The 23,374-nt window shown below is 45.9% G+C and overlaps 1 protein-coding gene across 1 annotated transcript in view; it reads left to right on the forward strand.

Moving 5' to 3' along the window:
• The window catches only part of LOC126428183 (aminomethyltransferase, mitochondrial), a 173,384-nt gene that overhangs the window by 128,636 nt on the left and 21,374 nt on the right, over window positions 1–23,374 (forward strand). Inside the window, exon 3 of the mRNA XM_050090097.1 lies at window positions 11,509–11,727. Within this exon, the coding sequence (XP_049946054.1) occupies window positions 11,509–11,727 (219 nt within the window). The remainder of the gene's footprint in view (window positions 1–11,508; window positions 11,728–23,374) is intronic.

Below are 23,374 nucleotides of genomic sequence, written 5' to 3' on the forward strand. Positions count from 1 at the left end.
TAACACACACATGATGCAGACAGAAGTGAGTCACAGAACACCACAGCGTGCATTGTCTGTTTACACGGATGCTCGTACCACAATCACCCAGACTCTGCACGCCGGGCGCCATTGCTCGCTGTTCGTCTCCCACATGATGCATCCATAGGTGAGTCACAGAATGCGACTGTGTGTCTGGTTGATTGCACTGATACTCGTACCATAGCCACACATACCCCTGCCAATCTGCAGACCAGGGGCCGCTGCTCGCTGCTTGCCGCCTTCCATATGATGCAGACTGAGGTGAGTAACAGAATGCTACTTTGTGTCTTGTCTGTTTACACTGATGACCGCACTGTGACCACCTGGACCCCACTGCCACCTGCACATGAGGCACCACTGCACACTGTTTGACATCTAACACATGATGCAGACTGAGGTGAATCGTGAAACGCCACTGTTTCTCTTGTCTGTTTATACTGTTGAACTTTCTGTGACCATCTGAACTTCACCATCCACTTGCACACCAGGCACCATTGCTCGCTTGACGTTTCCCACATGATGCAGACTGAGGTGAGTCACAGACCGCTGCTGTGTGTCTTGTCTGTTTACACGGATGCTCGTACCACAACCACGTGGACCGCCCAGCCCACTGACATGGCTTACTGTTCAAGATCTTCCACATGCTGCAGACCAAAGTGAGTAACGGAACACCACAGTCTGGTTGTCTGTTTATACTGATGCTCGTACCACAATCACCCAGACCCTGCACACTGGGCGCCATAGCTCGCTGTTCGACGTCTCCCACATGATGCACACTGAGGTGAGTCACATAATGCTGCTGTGTGTCTTGTGTGTCTACACTGATGGCCATACCGCAACCATACAGACAACCCCTCCCCCCCCCCCCCCCACCGCCCTCTGGCACAGCTTACTGTTCAAGATCTCCCACATTCCCACATGATGCAGACTGAAGTGAGTAACAGAACACCACAGTCTGGTTTTCTGTTTATACTGATGCTCGAACCAGAATCACCCAGACCCTGCACACTGGGCGCCATAGCTCGCTGTTCGACGTCTCCCACATGATGCACACTGAGGTGAGTCACATAATGCTGCTGTGTGTCTTGTCTGTTTACACTGATGGCCATACTGCAACCATACAGACAACCCCTCCCCCCCCCCCCCCACCGCCCTCTGGCACAGCTTACTGTTTGAGATCTCCCACATTCCCACATGATGCAGACTGAAGTGAGTAACAGAACACCACAGTCTGGTTTTCTGTTTATACTGATGCTCGAACCACAATCACCCAGACCCTGCACACTGGGCGCCATAGCTCGCTGTTCGACGTCTCCCACATGATGCACACTGAGGTGAGTCACATAATGCTGCTGTGTGTCTTGTCTGTTTACACTGATGGCCATACTGCAACCATACAGACAACCCCTCCCCCCCCCCCCACCGCCCTCTGGCACAGCTTACTGTTCAAGATCTCCCACATTCCCACATGATGCAGACTGAAGTGAGTAACAGAACACCACAGTCTGGTTTTCTGTTTATACTGATGCTTGAACCAGAATCACCCAGACCCTGCACACTGGGCGCCATTGCTCGCTGTTTGACGTCTCCCATATGATGCACACTGAGGTGAGACACATAATGCTGCTGTGTGTCTTGTCTGTTTACACTGATGGTCATACCGCAACCAAACAGACCCCCCCTCCCCCCCCCCCCCGCCCTCTGGCACAGCTTACTGTTTGAGATCTCCCACATTCCCACATGATGCAGACTGAAGTGAGTAACAGAACACCACAGTCTGGTTTTCTGTTTATGCTGATGCTCGAACCACAATCACCCAGACCCTGCACACTGGGCGCCATAGCTCGCTGTTCGACGTCTCCCACATGATGCACACTGAGGTGAGTCACATAATGCTGCTGTGTGTCTTGTCTGTTTACACTGATGGCCATACTGCAACCATACAGACAACCCCTCCCCCCCCCACCCCCCACCGCCCTCTGGCACAGCTTACTGTTTGAGATCTCCCACATTCCCACATGATGCAGACTGAAGTGAGTAACAGAACACCACAGTCTGGTTTTCTGTTTATACTGATGCTCGAACCAGAATCACCCAGACCCTGCACACTGGGCGCCATTGCTCGCTGTTTGACATCTCCCACATGATGCACACTGAGGTGAGTCACATAATGCTGCTGTGTGTCTTGTCTGTTTACACTGATGGCCATACCGCAACCATACAGACAACCCCCCCCCTCCCCCCCACCGCCCTCTGGCACAGCTTACTGTTCGAGATCTCCCACATTCCCACATGATGCAGACCGAAGTGAGTAACAGAACACCACAGTCTGGTTTTCTGTTTATACTGATGCTCGAACCAGAATCACCCAGACCCTGCACACTGGGCGCCATTGCTCGCTGTTCGACGTCTCTCACATGATGCACACTGAGGTGAGTCACATAATGCTGCTGTGTGTCTTGTCTGTTTACACTGATGGTCATACCGCAACCAAACAGACACCCCCCCTCCTCCCCCCCCCCCCCGCCCTCTGGCACAGCTTACTGTTCGAGATCTCCCACATTCCCACATGACGCAGACTGAAGTGAGTAACAGAACACCACAGTCTGGTTGTCTGTTTATACTGATGCCCGAACCACAATCACGCAGACCCTGCACACTGGGCGCCATTGCTCGCTGTTCGACGTCTCCCACATGATGCACACTGAGGTGAGTCACATAATGCTGCTGTGTGTCTTGTCTGTTTACACTGATGGTCATACCGCGACCACCTAGACCCTGCCGCCACTTCCACGTGAGGCGCCACTGCACACTGTTTGCCGGCCGTTGTGGCCGAGGGGTTCTGGGCGCTGCAGTCTGGAGCCGAGCGACCGCTACGGTCCCAGGTTCGAATCCTGCCTCGGGCATGGATGTGTGTGATGTCCTTAGGTTAGTTAGGTTTAAGTAGTTCTAAGTTCTAGGCGACTGATGACCTCAGAAGTTAAGTCGCATAGTGCTCAGAACCATTTGAACCATTTTCACACTGTTTGACATCTCCCACGCAGACCGAGGTGAATCGTGAAAGCCAGGTGTCCGGATACTTTTGATCATATAGTGTATGTACCACAGATCGTTTCATGACTCACAGAATGGGCAAGCCTACGACCTCACCTTATGTGACGAAGCCTTGTATAACCTTCTCCCCTACTCGTTATTTTAGCGTCCTTCAACTGCTTTCCACATATTCTCACCACAGTAGCATGCAAACAGCCTACCAGCGCCTGCCACAGTTGTTGAGTGGGGAGCGGGCCGACTTGTCATGCCAGAGGGCCTGGTTTCGATTCCGGGCTGGATTGGAGTTTTTCTCCACTCAGGGACTGGATGTTTGTGTCGTCATCATCCTCATTTTGTTCTCATCGACGCGCAAGTCACTGAAGTGGCGTCACCTCAAAAAGCGACCGGGTCTCCCTGCTGGGAGGCCCTCACCACGCGGCATTCCTTTTCAGCCTACCAGCTTCGCCAATTTCGAGGTGCTCGTTCACAAGCGCCAGTCAAAGTAGTTTATGTCAGCTAATTTTCCCATTTTTAGTCCATGTCGTCGCTAGAATTAATAGCGATTCATCTCTACTTCCTGACACAAACTACAGGAAACTATCCTTGAGAGGATAAGAAGTAGAAAAGGTCAGTATGGATATACGCCTGGAAATGCATTTCGAGGAAGCTGCTCCCACTTGAAGATGGAGGTAAGAGGTCTTCAATGGTGACCCTGCCATCAGCACCAGGCAGGTAGCACATCAGCGTGGGGTAAACCAGACGAGTGTGGGGAACGTTCCCCTTGACAGCTGCTACTATTCGTGTCGCTTAAAGTGAATGCAGGCCTTATTAGCTACGGACTTTTCTTGTCAGCAACAGTTTTGTCGCTGGTTCGTCGCACAGGCCACCACGGTGCTGGGATTTCTCTTATCCGTTGTATCCACAGATGAGGCTACCTTTGTGAGAAGCGGTATCACCAAGCTACACGACACTCATCTATGGATTATGAAGAATCACTGCAGTGTGGTGGCAGCGAACAGTCAACACCAGGTCAGCATCAGTGTGGGTGGGGATTATTGATAATTGCCTTGTGGGACTGGTGATCCTTCCCAAAAGCCTTACAGCCGAGGTACCCTCCTGGTGACTCCGTGTCTCCTGCTGCAAGACATGACTTTGGCTGTGTGCTGCATGGTGGTGCTACAACTCACTGCCTCCTTGGGCGTGAAGGCAAAAGACTGCCACATTCTCACTTGTCTGATGTGCCCTCGTGTGTGATTTCAATCATTATAATATACACTGTCAAAGGTCTTTTATCTCCACCTTCAAGTGGGCGTGTCTCCATTGGAACGCGTTGGTGGTCACATAGATGACGTTTTTGTACTCCTTAGCCTCTGAGGTTGGGAAGGGAGTGTAGCCTTTCCGCGATGTTATTGAGTCTGTATATTGAGCAAGCAGTAAAGGAAAGAAAAGAAAAATTTGGAGTAGGTATTAAAATCCATGGAGAAGAAATAAAAACGTTGAGGTTCGCCGATGACATTGTAATTCTGTCAGAGACAGCAAAGGACTTGGAAGAGCAGTTGAACGGAATGGACAGTGTCTTGAAAGGAGGATATAAGATGAACATCAACAGAAGCAAAACGAGGATAATGGAATGTAGTCGAATTAAGTCGGGTGATGCTGAGGGAATTAGATTAGGAAATGAGACACTTAAAGTAGTAAAGGAGTTTTGCTATTTGGGGAGCAAAATAACTGATGATGGTCGAAGTAGAGAGGATATAAAGTGTAGACTCGCAATGGCAAGGAAAGCGTTTCTGAAGAAGAGAAATTTATTAACATCGAGTATATATTTAAGTGTCAGGAAGTCGTTTCTGAAAGTGTTTGTATGGAGTGTAGCCATGTATGTAAGTGAAACATGGACGATAAATAGTTTAGACAAGAAGAGAATAGAAGCTTTCGAAATGAGGTGCTACAGATGAATGCTGAAGATTAAATGGGTAGATCACATAACTAATGAGGAGGTATTGAATAGAATTGGGGAGAAGGGGAGTTTGTGGCACAACTTGACAAGAAGAAGGGATCGGTTGGTAGGACATTTTCTGAGGAATCAAGGGATCACAAATTTAGCATTGGAGGGCAGCGTGCAGGGTAAAAATCGTAGAGGGACACCAAGAGATGAATACACAAGCAGATTCTGACGGATGTAGGTTGCAGTAAGTACTGGGAGATGAAGAAGCTTGCACATGATAGTGTAGCATGGAGAGCTGCATCAAACTAGTCTCAGGACTGAAGACAACAACAACAACAACAACAACAACAACAGCGTCTGAGGGAGCGTGTACTGCAGGTTGTCAACTTGTTGCAAAATCACTTCGCACACTTTCCTCAAAGAATCGGTTGCCTCAAAAACCAGCATTCAAGCTATCGTTGCGGAGTGGTAATAGTGTTATGCCACACCAATAGTAAGTTGGAAAAAGATGAAATTTCACATGTAAAAAACTTTATTTTGTTCACGCCAACGGCCTTGCGGCAATGGTAACACCGGTTCCTGTCAGATCACCGAAGTTAAGCGCTGTCGGGCTGTCCTAGCACTGGGATGAGTGACCATCTGGTCTGCCGAGCGCTGTTGGCAAACTGAGCAGCTACTTGACCGAGAAGTAGCATCTCCAGCCTCGGAAACTGACATACGGTCAGGAGAGCGGTGTGCTGACCACATGACCCTTCGTATCCGCATCCAGTGATACCTGTAGTGTGAGGATGACATGGCGGCCGGTCGGTCCGTTGGGCCTTCATGGCCTGTTCGGGCAGGGTTAGTTGGTTAGTTTAGTTTAGTCTATTTGTTTACTGGGGTCGCAGAGAGCAAGAGTATTTATGGCGGTTTTACATAACAAGGTGGCAACAAGAGTGTAATGATAGGTTTTTTAATGTACGTTTCCTCTGTTCATCAAAGGTCTCACTAAACTGTTGTGTATTCTGTATCTTCCTCCTGCTCGGCATAGGTAGAACACAGTTTACGAACACTCGCGCTGACATTGATGCTGAGACTGACAGAACAAACAGGCAGTCCCTTTGTTCGATGAATACTGGCTAGCCAGAAGGAAAGTCCAGAGATTAGCAATGTCGCGCAGACATTCCAGGTAGCGATCCAAACCGCTGCGCTAGCTTCAGACCGAGTTCTGACTGTTAAGCTGCTAAGAGCTGGCACACGAACTGGCCCAGAGCTTTGGTGTAGCGAAATGCCGACGTGTTGGCTTTGTATGGTAATTATTTGTGGGAAAAAGATTCGGAAATGATCGGGGAAATATTATTTCAAAGGGTTAAACGATTTTTTAAAATTCTGGAATATATTTTTGGGCAAAGGAGGGGTTTTGGCTATCCAGTCACTGTAGCTAATGAAGAAAAAATTGAACAATAAGATTTCGATGAGAGTACATAGATATAAAAAATTAAAATGTTCTTATCTCCCTTTTTGAAATAATTTTCTTTTTTATTCTTCTTCAGCACTGCAGTGATACTTTGGTGTTTCCCTCCGATATTGTTCATGTACTTGCAGGTCCTGTCATGGTCGCCATTTGTAGGGTAATTTATTGTGGGGAAAAGATTTGCAAAGGATCGGGGAAATATTATTTAAATGGGGTAAATTAGTTTTTTAAGATTATTCCGGTCTATATTATCGGACAAAGGAGGGGTTTTGGCTATCCAGTCACTGTAGATAATGAAGAAAAAATAGAACAATAAGATTTCGATAAGAATATGTCAATATAAAAATATAAAATGTTTTTATGTCTGTTCTTGAAATAATTTAAGTATACCTCTCCAGCGCTCCAGTGGCACTTTGGTGTTTCCTTCCATTATTGCTGGTGGCCTTGCAGATCCTCAGAATCACCCAAACACAACGATGTACTTTTAATGACTAGTAAATAAATATTCAAGCAACTGTTTAAAGCTGTCCTCAATAAATTTTCACACACAACGTTTATGTGCTGCATTCACAAGGTAATAATACTTGGTGGGCGTAGACATCTGTCTAGTCTCTTTAAGATGTGAACACAGACAGACAGACAGCTACTAACTAATTAGTGCGGGCCTGATTTCTCATTAATAATCATACCTGGCCTCGCTATCTTTCATCGTTGTCACAGATAGTATCCCCACCTAGCGGTCAGAGAGCGCGTCTTTCAGTCAACTTAAAAATTACCGCCACAGCTTGCAACGCCCTGTATAGCGAGGGCGCGGAGGAATTCGAGCCGTTCCAGTGCCCCACACTAGGCACGTTGGAGGAAATAAGTCCCGACACGGAGGATCTCTGGGGGCGCTTCTCCTGCTGTCTGCAGTCATCATGATCGACGCAGTCCTCGAATGCTACGCCTTGTACGTATGTAACACTGTGATGCAGCAATGTGTGAAGGGTTGCCGATATTTGTAGGCGAACGTCGTGTATATCTCGTGCAGGATACGGTGGCCGATGCGCACTCACCAGTTTTCGTCCAAAGCCCTGGGCGAGTTCATTCGTTTGTTTGGAAGGGGAGGCCGACAAGTGTTGAGCACCTTTCGGCCGGTCAGCGATGATAGAATCGAGGCGCGCCCCCTACAGTCTTTCGACAACGATTTTACAAAAACTATTCGGTAAAAAAATTTAATTTTTGCTTTACTTACAGCTTTGTATGTCAGGTACATGATGATGCACCTATCATTTCGTTAATGGTCGTAGGTATTGCGATATTTACGTGAAAGTAAGACATTACACGAAATTCGAAAAGCCGGCCGGAGTGGCCGTGCGGTTCTAAGCGCTACAGTCTGGAGCCGAGCGACCGCTACGGTCGCAGGTTTAAATCCTGCCTCGGCCAGGGATGTGTGTGATGTCCTTAGGTTAGTTAGGTTTAATTAGTTCTAAGTTCTAGGCGACTGATGGCCTCAGAAGTTAAGTCGCATAGTGCTCCGAGCCATTTTTTTTTTTGAAATTCGAGAAAGTATGCAATGAAAAGCAGAGGTCGCTATGATTTTGTTTCTGGCGCATATTACATGGGTAGATGTATTATGAAACGTCTCCTCAGAAAAATTAATGAATTACTGTACTGGTAAACCTCTTACGTTATTTGATTTTCAAACAGCTGAGCAAAACTGAACGTACTCAGACATTTCTCTCTTTACTTATTCTGATCATCACTAAACTGACACACAATATTTTTAGCGCAACGCAATCTGTCTTTCAATAATTCCTACAAAAGAATGGCCCTGAGTAACAATAATCTATACCTTTCATGAATCACTTACTTCACAAAAATCTTCGTTACACGAACTACTGCAATACAGCGAGAGCCAATACTGCCAGCTAAATAAAAGGTTCTAACTACTGAAGGCACTAACTACTGATAGGCATATAGTTAGCAAAAGAAAGATTTTGATAGAGAACAATCAATGAATTTACCTTAATAATGTTCAAAAGTCATCATAAATATATCAGTTCATGACATCCGGTCTTACAAATTTACTCTCTCTGAAGTAGACACGTCCAGATCGTCCGCTCTCAAAACTCCGCCATCTCTCTCCCCACATCCACCACTGCTGGCGGCTCACCTCCAACTGCGCAACGCTACGCGCTGTTCACATCCAACTGCCCAACACTACAACAGCGAATATTCCAGAAATGGCAACCAGCCACAGACTGCACACAGCACAGCCAGTGAGCGCTAAGTGACGTTACCAACATAAAAACCTAAACAGCCTACTTACAGTATCTACCTGTCACCAATCTTGAGAAAATTGATCTGATGTAGCACACTCATTTGCGGTCACGCCGCGCCAGCAATAAAGCCAGAGTGAAATATCCATAACACTCCTTATATTTAGTGAACGGTTTCAGATATCGAAGTGAGGTTTTACCATATCGTATTTATGTAAAATTTCGCTACCTACCATGTTATTCCAATAACTGCAGCTTTTTCGAGAAACGCTATGGGTTTTGGAACTACATACATGAAGACATTACAAGTTTTTCTGTGCCGAGTGCCGAGGATGTGCTTTTTGATAAGCTACTGACTTTACTTTTCCTCAGCACCTTACTAAATAAAGTAATAAACCACTGTTTCAGAATTGTCTCACAATTGTGTCTGCACAACACGTTAATGAGGTGATACAGTGTAAAATCCTCCGTGTTTTGGCAACAGAGGCAAATATTGACATGGAAACCAGAGAAAAGTGTACGCTTTACTCAAAATTCGCTACTCATGACGCTTTTCTCAAAGTTTCAATCTGTTAATAAGCTAGGTGAAAATAAATCGCTGCATTTTCAGCTTAATTCTTTTTAGATAGTAACGAAAGCAGAGGTGACAGCAGATCTTTTTGAATGGTCACCATCCAAGTGTGGGCCTGGACGGGCCCCCTATAATATTTACAGAAAATGTGTGTGTAGGCTTCAGTATAGGACGGGATTTCTTCTCCAGCACTCACCATTTCCCCTACAGCGCTCTGAGCGACCCCCACCACTGCTGCTCTCCCCATGCTTGCCAAGCCGACTGCGCATCTACCGGCCAAGGGATTTTACGCGCACTGTGCATAGCAGCGAGTATTTCGCGATACCACGGGAGAGTAGCAGCGCCAGCCATGCCGTTAGCTTCACCAAAGTCTGCACCGTCCACCTCCCTTTTATTGCCAGTTCTCGTGGTTCAGTACTCTGTCTTCAACTGTTCTCGACTTAAACTTGTATAGCTATATGTCAATGCTTTCTCAATATGTCCTTCTGCGAACGGTTTTTTTTTTCATGTCAGTAGAGACTGCCCCAGTTAAGAGTACATTGATCTGTACTAATTTCAGAATATATTTCTTTGTATATTTTCAAAATCCTAAATATTTTATAATATTTGATTTATCTGTGTTGTGATTACTGCTACCTTTTTTTTTTTTAAAAAAAAGCAGGCCGTGAAGACCCAACTGTACCGACCGACCACCATGTCATTCTCAAGCAGTGTCAGTAATTTTGGATGTGGTAGCTCAACGTGACATTCCCGCAGCAGCATCGCCCTCCGTAGTATCTTGCTGTGGGCATGGTATCTGTAAGCTATCGTCCGTGTCAGCAGTCAGGCTGGAAGGGACAACAGGAATCACTTGTTGGATACACAATTGGTCACGTCCTACACTACTGGCCATTAAAATTGCTACACCAAGAAGAAATGCAGAAAATAAACGGATATTCGTTGGACAAATATATTATACTAGAACTGACATGTGATTACATTTTCACGCAATTTGGGTGCATAGATCCTGAGAAATCAGTACCCACAACAACCACCTCTGGCCGTGACGGCCTTGATACGCCTGGGCTTTGAGTCAAACAGAGCTCGGATGGCGTGTACAGGCACAGCTGCCCATGCAGCTTCAACACGATATCACAGTTCATCAAGAGTAGTGACTGGCGTATTGTGACGAGCCAGTTACTCGGCCACCATTGCCAGAAGCTGCAACATGCGGTCGTGCATTATCCTGCTGAAATTTAGGATTGCGCAGGGATCGAATGAGGGGTAGAGCCACGGGTCGTAACACATCTGAAATGCAACGTCCACTGTTCAAAGTGCCTTCAATGCGAAGAAGAGGTGACCGATACGTGTAAACAACGGCACCCCATACCATCACGCCGGGTGATACGCCGATATGCCGAAGACGAATACACGCTTCCAGTGTGCGTTACCGCGATGTCGCCAAACACGGATGCGACCATCCTGGTGCTGTAAAGAGAACTTGGATTCATCCGAAAAAATGACGTTTTGCCATTCGTGCCCCCAGGTTCGTCGTCGAGTACACCATCGCAGGCGCTCCTGTCTCTGATGCAGCGTCAAGGGTAACCGCAGCCGTTGTCTCCGAGCTGGTAGTCCATGCTGCTGCAAACGTCGTCGAACTGTTCGTGCAGATGGTCGTTGTCTTGCAAACGTCCCCATGTGTTGAGTCAGGGCTCCTGAACCCACGGATTCCATATTCTGCTAACAGTCATTGGATCTCGACCAACCCGAGCAACAATGTCGCGATACGATAAACCACAATCGCGATATGCTACAATCCGACCTTTATCAAAGTCGGAAACGTGGTGGTACTAATTTCCCTTCCTTACACGAGGCACCACAACAACGTTTCACCAGGCAACGCCGGTCAACTGCTGTTTGTGTATGAGAAATCGGTTGGCAAGTTTCCTCATGTCAGCACGTTGTAGGTGTCACCAGCGGCGCCAAACTCGTGTGAATGCTCTGAAAAGCTAATCATTTGCATATCACAGCATCTTCTTCCTGTCGGTTAAATTTCGCGTCTGTAGCACGCCATCTTCATGGTGTAGCAATTTTAATGGCCACTAGTGTATTTGTTCTCAGTGGACAGTCAAACAGTGGGCTGGTCTCTCGTCTTCCGATATCGAACTGACAGGTGATGTCCGGCAGCTGAGTGTGGTGTACGGCGGTGTGTTGTGACGTGGTGTGTTTACGTGTGTGCCTGCAGGTGCGCGGCAGGGACCGTGTGGCGCTGGTGGAGCGCCTGACTCCGGCCGACGTGCAGTCGCTGCCCGACAACGCGGCCGCGCTGTCCGTCTTCACCCACCCACACACGGGGGGCGTGCTGGACGACCTGGTCGTCACCAAGACGGCCCTGGGCTACCTGCACCTCGTCTCCAACGCCGCGCGCCGCGACCATGACCAGCAGCTGCTCAGGGATGCAGAGGTAAACAACAGCCACCATAGCAAAAAACACAGCTGTCCACGTGTTGTTGTTGTCACCCACAAAGCATACCTGGTGAAGAGCTGTACTTGAGAAACAACTTGTTATTCACATTAATATGAGGGTTGGAACTTTAGTAGTGGGCCGGCCAGCGTGGCCGTGCGGTTCTAGGCGCTTCAGTCTGGAACCGCGCGACCGTCACGGTTGCAGGTTCCAATCCTGCCTCGGGCATGGATGTGTGTGATGTCCTTAGGTTAGTTAGGTTTAAGTAGTTCTAAGTTCTAGGGGACTGATGACCTCAGATGTTAACTCCCATAGTGCTCAGAGCCATTTGAACCATTTAATAGGGCAACTATTTATTTACTGCTCGTACAAAATAGTTCCGTGTTTCAAAGTTTTACTCACCTTCAAAGTAGTCACCAAAGTAGTTGCCAGCGATATGGAAGTCGTAGGGTAGTCTTAGCAGCGCCAGCTGTGTTGACAGTTCGAGCGGCGCAGTCTATTGCCTGACGAATTTGTAGCAGTTCTGAAGCGAATGCTGTGAAGTGTTTCCTTCAGTTTAGAAATCGGATTAATCTCACGAGGGCTTAAGTCAGTGGAATGCAGTAGGTGGTATAGCACTTAGCAGCCCCATCAGTCAAACAAATCAGTAACAGCTTGCACTCTACGTCCTTGAGCACTGTCCTGCAATATTACGGTATATTGATAGTTTTTACTTATGGACGGTCTGACAGCAATTGAATAAAACACAATTGTAGTGCCATACGCGTTTCGCCCTTATTTTCTGCAAGGCAACATCAGTGCAGGTTGCGTGGACATTATACGCTCCTGTTGCGTTTTTGGTTTGTTCTTCTTCTTATGAATGCCAATTTGCGGTTTTTCTCCCACATTTCACAGCACTATGAACTGAACGCTTGTTTCAATGCAAAAGTGAAAAACATTGCATTAAAACAAGCGTTTAGTCCATAGTCCTGTGGAATGTGGGAAAAAAACCGAAAATTGGCGTTCACAAGCGGAAGAACAACACCAAGTGTACCTTGAGTACCTCCATCAGTTCTCTCTTCTATTCCAGTCTCGCATTGTTCGTGGAAATAAAGACTGTCGGTATGCCTCTGTGTGGGCTCGAATCTCTCTGATTTTATCCTCATGGTCTCTTCGCGACGTAGGAGGGAGCAATATACTGCTTGACTCCTCGGTGAAGGTATGTTCTTCAACAAAAGCCCGTACCGAGCTACCGAGAGTCTTCCTTGCAGAGTCTTCCACTGGCGTCTATCTATCATCTCCGTAACGCTTTCGCGATTACTAAATGATCCTGTAACGAACCGCGCTGCTCTCCGTTGGATCTTCTCCATCTCTTCAGTAAACCCTATCTGGTATGGATCCCACACTGCTGAGTAGTATTCAAGCAGTGGGCGAACAAGTGTAATGTAACCTACTTCCTTTGTTTTCGGACTGCATTTCCTTAGGACCCTATCAATGAATGTCAGTCTGTCATCTGCTTTACCGACGATTATCGTCGTTCCATTTTAAATCACTCCTAATGCCTACTCCCAGATAATTTATGGAATTAAGTGCTTCCAGTTGCTGACCTGATATATTGTAGCTAAATGATATAGGTTCTTTCTTTCTGTGCATTCACAGCACATTACACTTGTCTACATTGAGATTCAGTTGTCATTCCCTGCACCATGCGTCAATTCGTTGCAGATCCTCCTGCATTTCAGTAAAATTTTCCATTGTTAGAACCTCTCGATGTACTACAGCATCATCCGCAAAAAGCCTCAGTGAACTTTCGATATTATCCCCAAGGTCATTTATATGTATTGTGAATAGCAACGGTCCTACGACATTCCCCTGCGGCACACCTGAAATCACTCTTGCTTCGGAAGACTTCTCTCCATTGAGAATGATATGCTGCGTTCTGTTATCTAGGAACTCTTCAATCCAATCACACAATCGGTCTGATAGTCCATATGCTCTTACTTTGTTCATTAAACGACTGTGGGGACTGTATCGAACGCCTTGCAGAAGTCAAGAAACACGGCATCTACCAGGGAACCCGTGTCTATGGCCCTCCTGAGTCTCGTGGATGAATTGCGCGAGCTGCCTTTCACACGATCGTCTTTTCCGAAAGCCATGCTGATTCCTACAGAGTAGATTTCTAGTCTCCAGAAAAGTCATTATACTCGAACACAATACGTGTTCCAAAATCCTACGACTGATCAACGTTAGAGATACAGGTCTATAGTTCTGCACATCTGTTCGACGTCCCTTCTTGAAAACGGGGATAACCTGTGGCCTTTTCCAATCCTTTGGAACGCTACGCTCTTCTAGAGACCTACGGTACACCACTGCTAGAAGGGGGGCAAGTTCCTACGCGTACTCTGTGAAAAATCGAACTGGCATCCCATCAGGTCCAGCGGTCTTTCCTCTTTTGAGTTATGATGGCTGCAGAATTCGCGTGGTTATCCCATAAACCCTGACTGCTAATTTGTATATCAGTCTGGTGAGTCAATCTGTTGTGCTGCCATTTATAAACAGCATTCCAAAGGGTGTTTTCCAACAGACGAACATCTGCCCGCATAATGCTGTTGTTACCCAACATGCTCTGCAGTGTATGGACATGTTGCATCATCCACAAACAGCATTAACCGCAAGTTGATTCCGTATTTCTAGATTTCCGGAAAGCTTTTGACACCGTTCCTCACAAGCGACTTCTAATCAAGCTGCGGGCCTATGGGGTATCGTCTCAGTTGTGCGACTGGATTCGTGATTTCCTGTCAGGAAGGTCGCAGTTCGTAGTAATAGACGGCAAATCACCGAGTAAAACTGAAGTGATATCAGGTGTTCCCCAGGGAAGCGTTCTGTGACCTCTGCTGTTCCTGATCTATACAAATGACCAGGGTGACAATCTGAGCAGTTCTCTTAGGTTGTTCGCAGATGATGCTGTAATTTACCGTCTAGTAAGGTCAACCGAAGACCAGTATCAGTTGCAAAGCGATTTAGAAAGATTGCTGTATGGTGTGGCAGGTGGCAGTTGACGCTAAATAACGAAAAGTGTGAGGTGGTCCACATGAGTTCCAAAAGAAATCCGTTGGAATTCGATTACTCGATGAACAGTACAATTCTCAAGGCTGTCAATTCAGCTAAGTACCTGGGTGTTAAAATTACGAACAACTTCAGTTGGAAAGACCACATAGATAATATTGTGGGGAAGGCGAGCCAAAGGTTGCGTTTCATTGGCAGGACACTTGGAAGATGCAACAAGTCCACTAAAGAGACATTGTACACTACAATCGTTTGTTAGAATATTGCTGCGCGGTGTGGGATCCTTACCAGGTGGGATTGACGGAGGACATCGAAAGGGTGCAAAAAAGGGCAGCTCGTTTTGTATTATCACGTAATAGGGGAGAGAGTGTGGCAGATATGATACACGAGTTGGGATGGAAGTCATTAAAGCAAAGACGTTTTTCGGCGCGGCGAGATCTATTTACGAAATTTCAGTCACCAACTTTCTCTTCCGAATGCGAAAATATTTTGTTGAGCCCAACCTACATAGGTAGGAATGATCATCAAAATAAAATAAGAGAAATCAGAGCTCGAGCAGAAAGGTTTAGGTGTTCGTTTTTGCCGTACGCTGTTCGGGAGTGGAATGGTAGGGAAATAGTATGATTGTGGTTCGATGAACCCTCACTTAAATGTGAATTGCGGAGTAATCATGTAGATGTAGATGTAGATCTGTACCGCCCAACTTAGTGCAAAAGGCGTGGAACTCCATTCCACAAACTGACGTACAGTACTTATTCAACACAATGCATGCATGTCTGTTTCACACAGACTATCTGTAACTGTGGTGTCAGCTCGACAACTATCAAATGCGGAAGTTGATGGTTGGAGCCGTGGCAGCACACTTACAGACATACTGCGTGAAGCAGTTATGTTGGCCACTGATGCAATGTACATATGGATCATGATAACCCCTTCAGCATCAACTACGGCCTGAAGATGGCGCACTGCAGCGCCGGAACTGCTAGCTACACAATAAAGCTCATCATAAGGACTAGTCCAGTGAAACTGTCAGAAAAAAAGCCTGTACCTTGCAAAAGGTGGGGTAGAAGACTTTATTTTTTTAACTCGTTCATATTGTTGGAAAGGTTAGAAAACCAAGTTTTGACAACAAAATATCTCTTGGGGAAACTTTCTGCAGTCAAAGAACTTTTTTCAGTTTTTTCAAAATATCTCAGTTTCATCTGCTCCTATCGCTTTGACGTCTATTTTCTTTTTTAAAGAGCACAAAATTCTCTACAAATTTAATTCTTACCATTTTTTTCTACTCCCTGTATCTAAGGCGCTACAGCGCGTCAAAAAATACTAATTTTTCAAATTTTGAGCATAGTGGCAAGATACCTTATTTTTGAACACTATTTATTCAGTTTTTGTTTGTGTAGTATAAATACAGTATACATCACGTTATATGGTGGAATTTACCAGCTCACTTTCAGGTATTCAATTTCTCTGTATGCAACATGAGGATTGCTGGGCACCCAACTATTGTGATTCTTACATCACTACCTGAAGTTCACTATGGGCCACCTCAGCCCTGGTATTTGTAAAACTATAAATATAAAAATACATCATTAAAAGACATACACACACACACACACACACACACACACACACACACACACACACACACACACACATAAAATAAATTGTCTCAGGAAACTGAACTATTATTAGCTGCAATAGGCAACCTAATTAATAACATCAGAACAGCATGTAGATGCAAGAATTTGTCGCATCGAACGAGATGGCATAGACTTGCGTAAGCTGTGTGATTGGTTTTCAGTGCACCCTCCCTTCCCTGAAAGTGATTTTATAATGTCTATCAGCAGTGGTGTTGTCGGAACGGAGGATGTTAATTGTCATATGTGTCACGAAGAGGGGGAAAAAGGCATGAAAAAATAGTTGGTGACAATTTTCACGATGTAAAGTTCCGTAGAAAAGATAAAGCTGTGACTCTCCTTTCTGCGTTCAATTCTGTAAAAGCTGGGAGCACTGAAATTACTCCTGTTGATCCTTTAACTCTTTTTCAAAGGATTTGTTTAATGAAACAAAGTGAAGAAGAATTAAAAGCCTTTCTGAAATATGAACTTGCTCCTTACCCAATGCCCCTATTCTCAGAAAAAGGCACGCGAAAAGGAACAAAATCTGCATTCTACAATGCCTTCGTTTCAGTGGAAGATACGAAGTCAGGTGGACCGAGTAAATTTTTTGTCATTGATGGAGGGTACCTTATCCACAAACTGACTTGAACTCGAAATGTTTGCTTCAAGTCAATACCCCAAAGCTATGTTTCTTACCTGCAGCGTCATTTTGGATCTCAATTTGCTATTGTATTTGATAGGTATCTATGTGAGGGAGACAAATGTAGCACAAAGAGTGCTGAGAGGATTCGTAGGTCCAAAAAACATTCTTCGGTTGACGTTGTGGCTGAATCAGAGATGGTGAACCAAGTCCCTCAGGACAAGTTCTTGTACAACGAACGAAACAAGATGCGTTTGATCACACTTCTTAAAAAGGAATTTCTGGAGTGTAGCATTGAAGTGCACCAGGCACAAGAAGATGCTGACGTTATGATTGTAACATCTGCCATTTCAAGAACCAAAGATTTTGGAAGTGTTGTCATTGTAGGAGAAGATGTTGACCTTCTTGTGCTCATGACCGGTTTGGGGCAAGGCATTGAAAACTTATTTTTCTTAAAGCCAGGAAGAGGAAATGCAGAAGACAAGTGGTTTTTCACTGCGTTTTACAAGTTCGACAGTGAATATATTCTGTTCACTCACGCATTTAGCGGATGTGATACAGCATCCGCTTTTTTTGGTCAGGGAAAAATTAAGTGCTGCAATATTGTTGCGAAAAATGAAGACATAGCCTCAGCGCTTTGCACGTTCAATAAACCACATGCTACCCGTGAAGAAATAATAATAGCAGGAGAACAGGTTACTATCGCATTGTATAGTGGAGGTGTCAGCAGTTCCCACACACCAGACCATTTGCGGTACCAGCTATTCGCCAAGTCTGCCACAAAAAGCAAACTGAATCTTGCACGGTTGCCACCTACACAAGATACTGCACAACATCATTCGTTGCGGACTTACCAACAAGTCCAAAGTTGGATGGGAAACTGGAAATCTCCTGAGAAATGGGGCTGGAATCACAGTGACCACGGTCCAATACCCGTTATAATGAGCCAAGATCCAGCACCTGAAGTAATTCTTCACATTGTTCCATGCTCATGAAGCTGAACTGTGGCGGAGTGTGCTCCTACAGAAAAGCGGGTTTGAAATGTTCTTCAATTTGCAAGAAATGTATTGGGGTCAGCTGTGAAAACGTGCCAAAATTTTTATATGAAGACAGTGAAGAAGATGTTATGGAGGATGTTGAGGAAACCGCTGACGAAATCAACGAACTTGCTGAGGCTGACTCGCTGTTTAAAGAAGAGGTCAATCTGGGATCAACTCTATGTACAGACCCTGAATCCGTAAATCAAGGTATTTCTGGTGACACTGAGGAACCTGGCCCATCAAAACGTTGGAAGTGATGCTCATATCTGTGTCAAGTGCGCTAATGTGCGATATTACAGGTATTACACACTCAGAACTGTCAACATTTTTTAGTTACTGACAATTCATTTTAATTGTAATAAAGCTACTTATTTTTAATGTCAACTGTGTGGCTTTTATACACAAGAATAATTACCTACCTAATTTGGTTGCCTATTGCAGCTAATAATAGTTGAGGTTCCTGAGACAATTTATTTTGTGTGTGTGTGTATGCGTGTGTGTGTGTGTGTGTGTGTGTGTGTGTGTCTATGTCTCTTAATGATGTATTTTTATATTTGTAATTTTACAAATACCAGGGCTGAGGTGTCCCATAGTGAACTTCAGGTAGTGATATAAGAATCACAATAGTTGGGTGCCCAGCAATCCTCATGTTGCATACAGAGAAACTGAATACCTGAAAGTGAGGTGGTAATTTCCAACATCTAACATGATGTATAATGTATTTATACTACACAAACTGAAACTGAGAAAATTGTATTCAAAAATAAGGTATCTTGCCACTATGCTCAAAATTTGAAAAATTGGTATTTTTTGACGCGCTGTAGCGCCTTAGGTACTGGGAGTAGAAAAAATGGTAACAATCAAATTTGTAGAGAATTTTGTGCTCTTTAAAAAAGAAAATAGACGTCAAAGCGATAGTAGCAAATGAAACTGAGATATTTTGAAAAAACTGAAAAAAGTGCGAAATTTTCGAAGTTTTTTGACTGCAGAAAGTTTTCCCAAGAGAAATTCTGTTGGCAAAACTCGGTTTTCTAATCGAAACTCGGTTTTCTAATCTTTCCAACCATATGAACGAGTTGAAAGAATAAACTCTTCTACCCCACCTTTTGCAAGGTATATATGCTATTTGACTGGACTAGACAGCTGTAGGCATTTCATTTTCTCACAACAGTGAACGGCTGTGGTCTCCAAGACCTCGAGTCAAAAGGAAGGACATATAAATACTCGTATTGCGATCATGACAAGTGTTTTCCGATTTAAATTGCGTTTTGTGCAAGATTTTGAAAAGGGCTTTATGATTCGACCACCTGTTAGGACGAAATTTGTGTGTGTGTGTGTGTGTGTGTGTGTGTGTGTGTGTATGTACCATATGGGTGTGGAGGTGAGTATGTGCTCGACGATATTCCCGCGTCATCGCCCACTTCATGAACGTTACACAGTGGCTTTTTTCCCCATTTTTTATTCTTTTTTTTCCCGGGCAGAAGCGCTCGGCTATCGCACTGCGGGGAATAAATTTCGCCTTCATTAAAGCGGCGGACCCGCCGACAAATTTATCTGCGCGGGAGATTTAGGCCGCTGCCTGGGTTAACACCTGCGCTCTCCATTGGCTGCCGTATCCCCTCCTCTCCCCTCTCTCCTCCCGGACAGACAAACGGCGGACGCTGACGGCCACAAAAGGCCCCATAATTCTCCGCGCGAGATTACCGCGCGGGCTGCGTAACGCGCCCACCCACCTCCTAGTTCTGCTCTTCCAGATGGAGAGCGCCGTGAATAGAGAAATCGCATCACGGCACGGTCTCCAAAAGAAAAAAAAAAAGTGGCAGCTTATTTGGGTAGCTACAGAGCCTGCAAACATTAATTGCTGTTGGGCCGTTGCCTAATTAAGTGAGGGCTTTACAGAGGGTCCAAACGAAGGAGGTACGCCGCTGACCATTAAATCTGTGACGCAGTAACAGCGAAATACGTCAAACTGTTGGGCAGTTTACTGCTTGCTTGGATGTGCAAAAATTTCAGCACAGCCGCTTGTTGGATAGCTAACACAGAGATGATTTATTGGTGTTATTAAACTACAGGCTGTTACAAAAAGGTACGGCCAAACTTTCAGGAAACATTCCTCACACACAAATAAAGAATAGATGTTATGTGGACATGTGTCCGGAAACGCTTAATTTCCATGTTAGAGCTCATTTTAGTTTCGTCAGTATGTACTGTACTTCCTCGATTCACCGCCAGTTGGCCCAATTGAATGAAGGTAATGTTGACTTCGGTGCTTGTGTTGACATGCGACTCATTGCTCTACAGTACTAGCATCAAGCACATCAGTACGTAGCATCACCAGGTTAGTGTTCATCGCGAACGTGGTTTTGCAGTCAGTGCAATGTTTACAAATGCAGAGTTGGCAGATGCCCATTTGATGTATGGATTAGCACGGGGCAATAGCCGTGGCGCGGTACATTCGTATCGTGACAGATTCCCAGAACGAAGGTGTCGCGACAAGAAGACGTTCGAAGCAATTGATCGGCGTCTTAGGGAGCACGGAACATTCCAGCCTATGACTCGGGACTGGGGAAGACCTAGACCGACGAAGACACGTACAATGGACGAGGCAATTCTTCGTGCAGTTGACGATAGCCCTAATGTCAGCGTCAGAGAAGTTGCTGCTGTACAAGGTAACGTTGATCACGTCACTGTATGGAGAGTGCTACGGGAGAACCAGTTGTTTCCGTACCATGTACAGCGTGTGCAGGCACTGTCAGCAGCTGATTGGCCTCCACGGGTACACTTCTGCGAATGGTTCATCCAACAACGTGTCAATCCTGATTTCAGTGCAGATGTTCTCTTTACGGATGAAGCTTCATTCCAACGTGATCAAATTGTAAATTTTCACAATCAACATGTGTGGGCTGACGAGAATCCGCACGCAATTGTGCAATCACGTCATCAACACAGTTTTTCTGTGAACGTTTGGGCAGACATTGTTGGTGATGTCTTGACGGCCCCATGTTCTTCCACCTACGCTCAATGGAGCACGTTATCATGATTTCATACGGGATACTCTACCTGTGCTGCTAGAACATGTGCCTTTACAAGTATGACACAATATGTGGTTCGTGCACGATGGAGCTCCTGCACATTTCAGTCGAAGTGTTCGTACGCTTCTCAACAACAGATTCGGTGACCGATGGATTGGTAGAGGCGGACCAATTCCATGGCCTCCACGCTCTCCTGACCTCAACCCTCTTGACTTTCATTTATGGGGGCATTTGAAAGCTCTCGTCTACGCAACCCTGGTACCAAATGCAGAGACTCTTCGTGCTCGTATTGTGGACGGCTGTGATACAATACGCCATTCTCCAGGGCTGCATCAGCGCATCAGGGATTCCATGCGACGGAGGGTGGATGCATGTATCCTCGCTAACGGAGGACATTTTGAACATTTCCTGTAACAAAGTGTTTGAAGTCACGCTGGTACGTTCTGTTGCTGTGTGTTTCCATTCCATGATTAATATGATTTGAAGAGAAGTAATAAAATGACCTCTAAAATGGAAAGTAAGCCTTTTCTTTCTTTGTGTGTGAGGAATGTTTCCTGAAAGTTTGGCTGTACCTTTTTGTAACACCCTGTATATTTTTCTGGAGACATATGGGTCTCAACATTTATCTACGATAAGGACAGAAGCTGAAGTAATTAATTTAAATTTGTGCCTGAAGCTTTCAGATGTAGAAACTCACCTAGCAAGTTCTGTTTACATTGCACAACTCTTTCTTGAAATTACCATTTTTTTCCTCAGTCAATGTAGCTTTGGTCCCAGTACTAATCCCTGTGGGTGATTTGATGTTATCGTCTCTGTGTACTACATTTTCACACCTATAACTGCAGACATGTGCAATGGCTGGCTGACATAATCATATGGTTAAGCTCCACAGTGCAAGTATGGATCTTAAGGAGCATTTCCTGGACCCTTCTCAGGTGTCACTGCTGGTTCCTGAGGACCCAGCATATATAACCCGTTCCTTCCTTATTGTATGTCCTTTAAAAGATCTGCCCAATGTTTAACATCACACAGTACAAAGCGAAATATTTTTGGTCCTAGTGCTAACCCGTGAGGGTCAGCTGCTGTTATGTCTCCCTGTGTTACATTTTGCCTTCTATGAATGCAGATACATGAACATGTGTGAGTAAGAGAGGCGTACAGTGACAGGCAGAGCTGTGTGCAGCGACCCTGGACACAGAGATGCCCTTCCTGGAGTCCTCAGAGGTGTTGCTGCTGGCACTTCAGGGCCCAGTATATACACTCCTGGAAATTGAAATAAGAACACCGTGAATTCATTGTCCCAGGAAGGGGAAACTTTATTGACACATTCCTGGGGTCAGATACATCACATGATCACACTGACAGAACCACAGGCACATAGACACAGGCAACAGAGCATGCACAATGTCGGCACTAGTACAGTGTATATCCACCTTACGCAGCAATGCAGGCTGCTATTCTCCCATGGAGACGATCGTAGAGATGCTGGATGTAGTCCTGTGGAACGGCTTGCCATGCCATTTCCACCTGGCGCCTCAGTTGGACCAGCGTTCGTTCTGGACGTGCAGATCGCGTGAGACGACGCTTCATCCAGTCCCAAACATGCTCAATGGGGGACAGATCCGAAGATCTTGCTGGCCAGGGTAGTTGACTTACACCTTCTAGAGCACGTTGAGTGGCACGGGATACATGCGGACGTGCATTGTCCTGTTGGAACAGCAAGTTCCCTTGCCGGTCTAGGAATGGTAGAACGATGGGTTCGATGACGGTTTGGATGTACCGTGCACTATTCAGTGTCCCCTCGACGATCACCAGTGGTGTACGGCCAGTGTAGGAGATCGCTCCCCACACCATGATGCCGGGTGTTGGCCCTGTGTGCCTCGGTCGTATGCAGTCCTGATTGTGGCGCTCACCTGCACGGCGCCAAACACGCATAAGACCATCATTGGCACCAAGGCAGAAGCGACTCTCATCGCTGAAGACGACACGTCTCCATTCGTCCCTCCATTCACGCCTGTCGCGACACCACTGGAGGCGGGCTGCACGATGTTTGGGGCGTGAGCGGAAGACGGCCTAACGGTGTGCGGGACCGTAGCCCAGCTTCATGGAGACGGTTGCGAATGGTCCTCGCCGATACCCCAGGAGCAACAGTGTCCCTAATTTGCTGGGAAGTGGCGGTGCGGTCCCCTACGGCACTGCGTAGGATCCTACGGTCTTGGCGTGCATCCGTGCGTCGCTGCGGTCCGGTCCCAGGTCGACGGGCACGTGCAC

Source organism: Schistocerca serialis, chromosome 12, assembly GCF_023864345.2.
Source record: "Schistocerca serialis cubense isolate TAMUIC-IGC-003099 chromosome 12, iqSchSeri2.2, whole genome shotgun sequence".
Lineage (NCBI taxonomy): Eukaryota > Metazoa > Arthropoda > Insecta > Orthoptera > Acrididae > Schistocerca > Schistocerca serialis.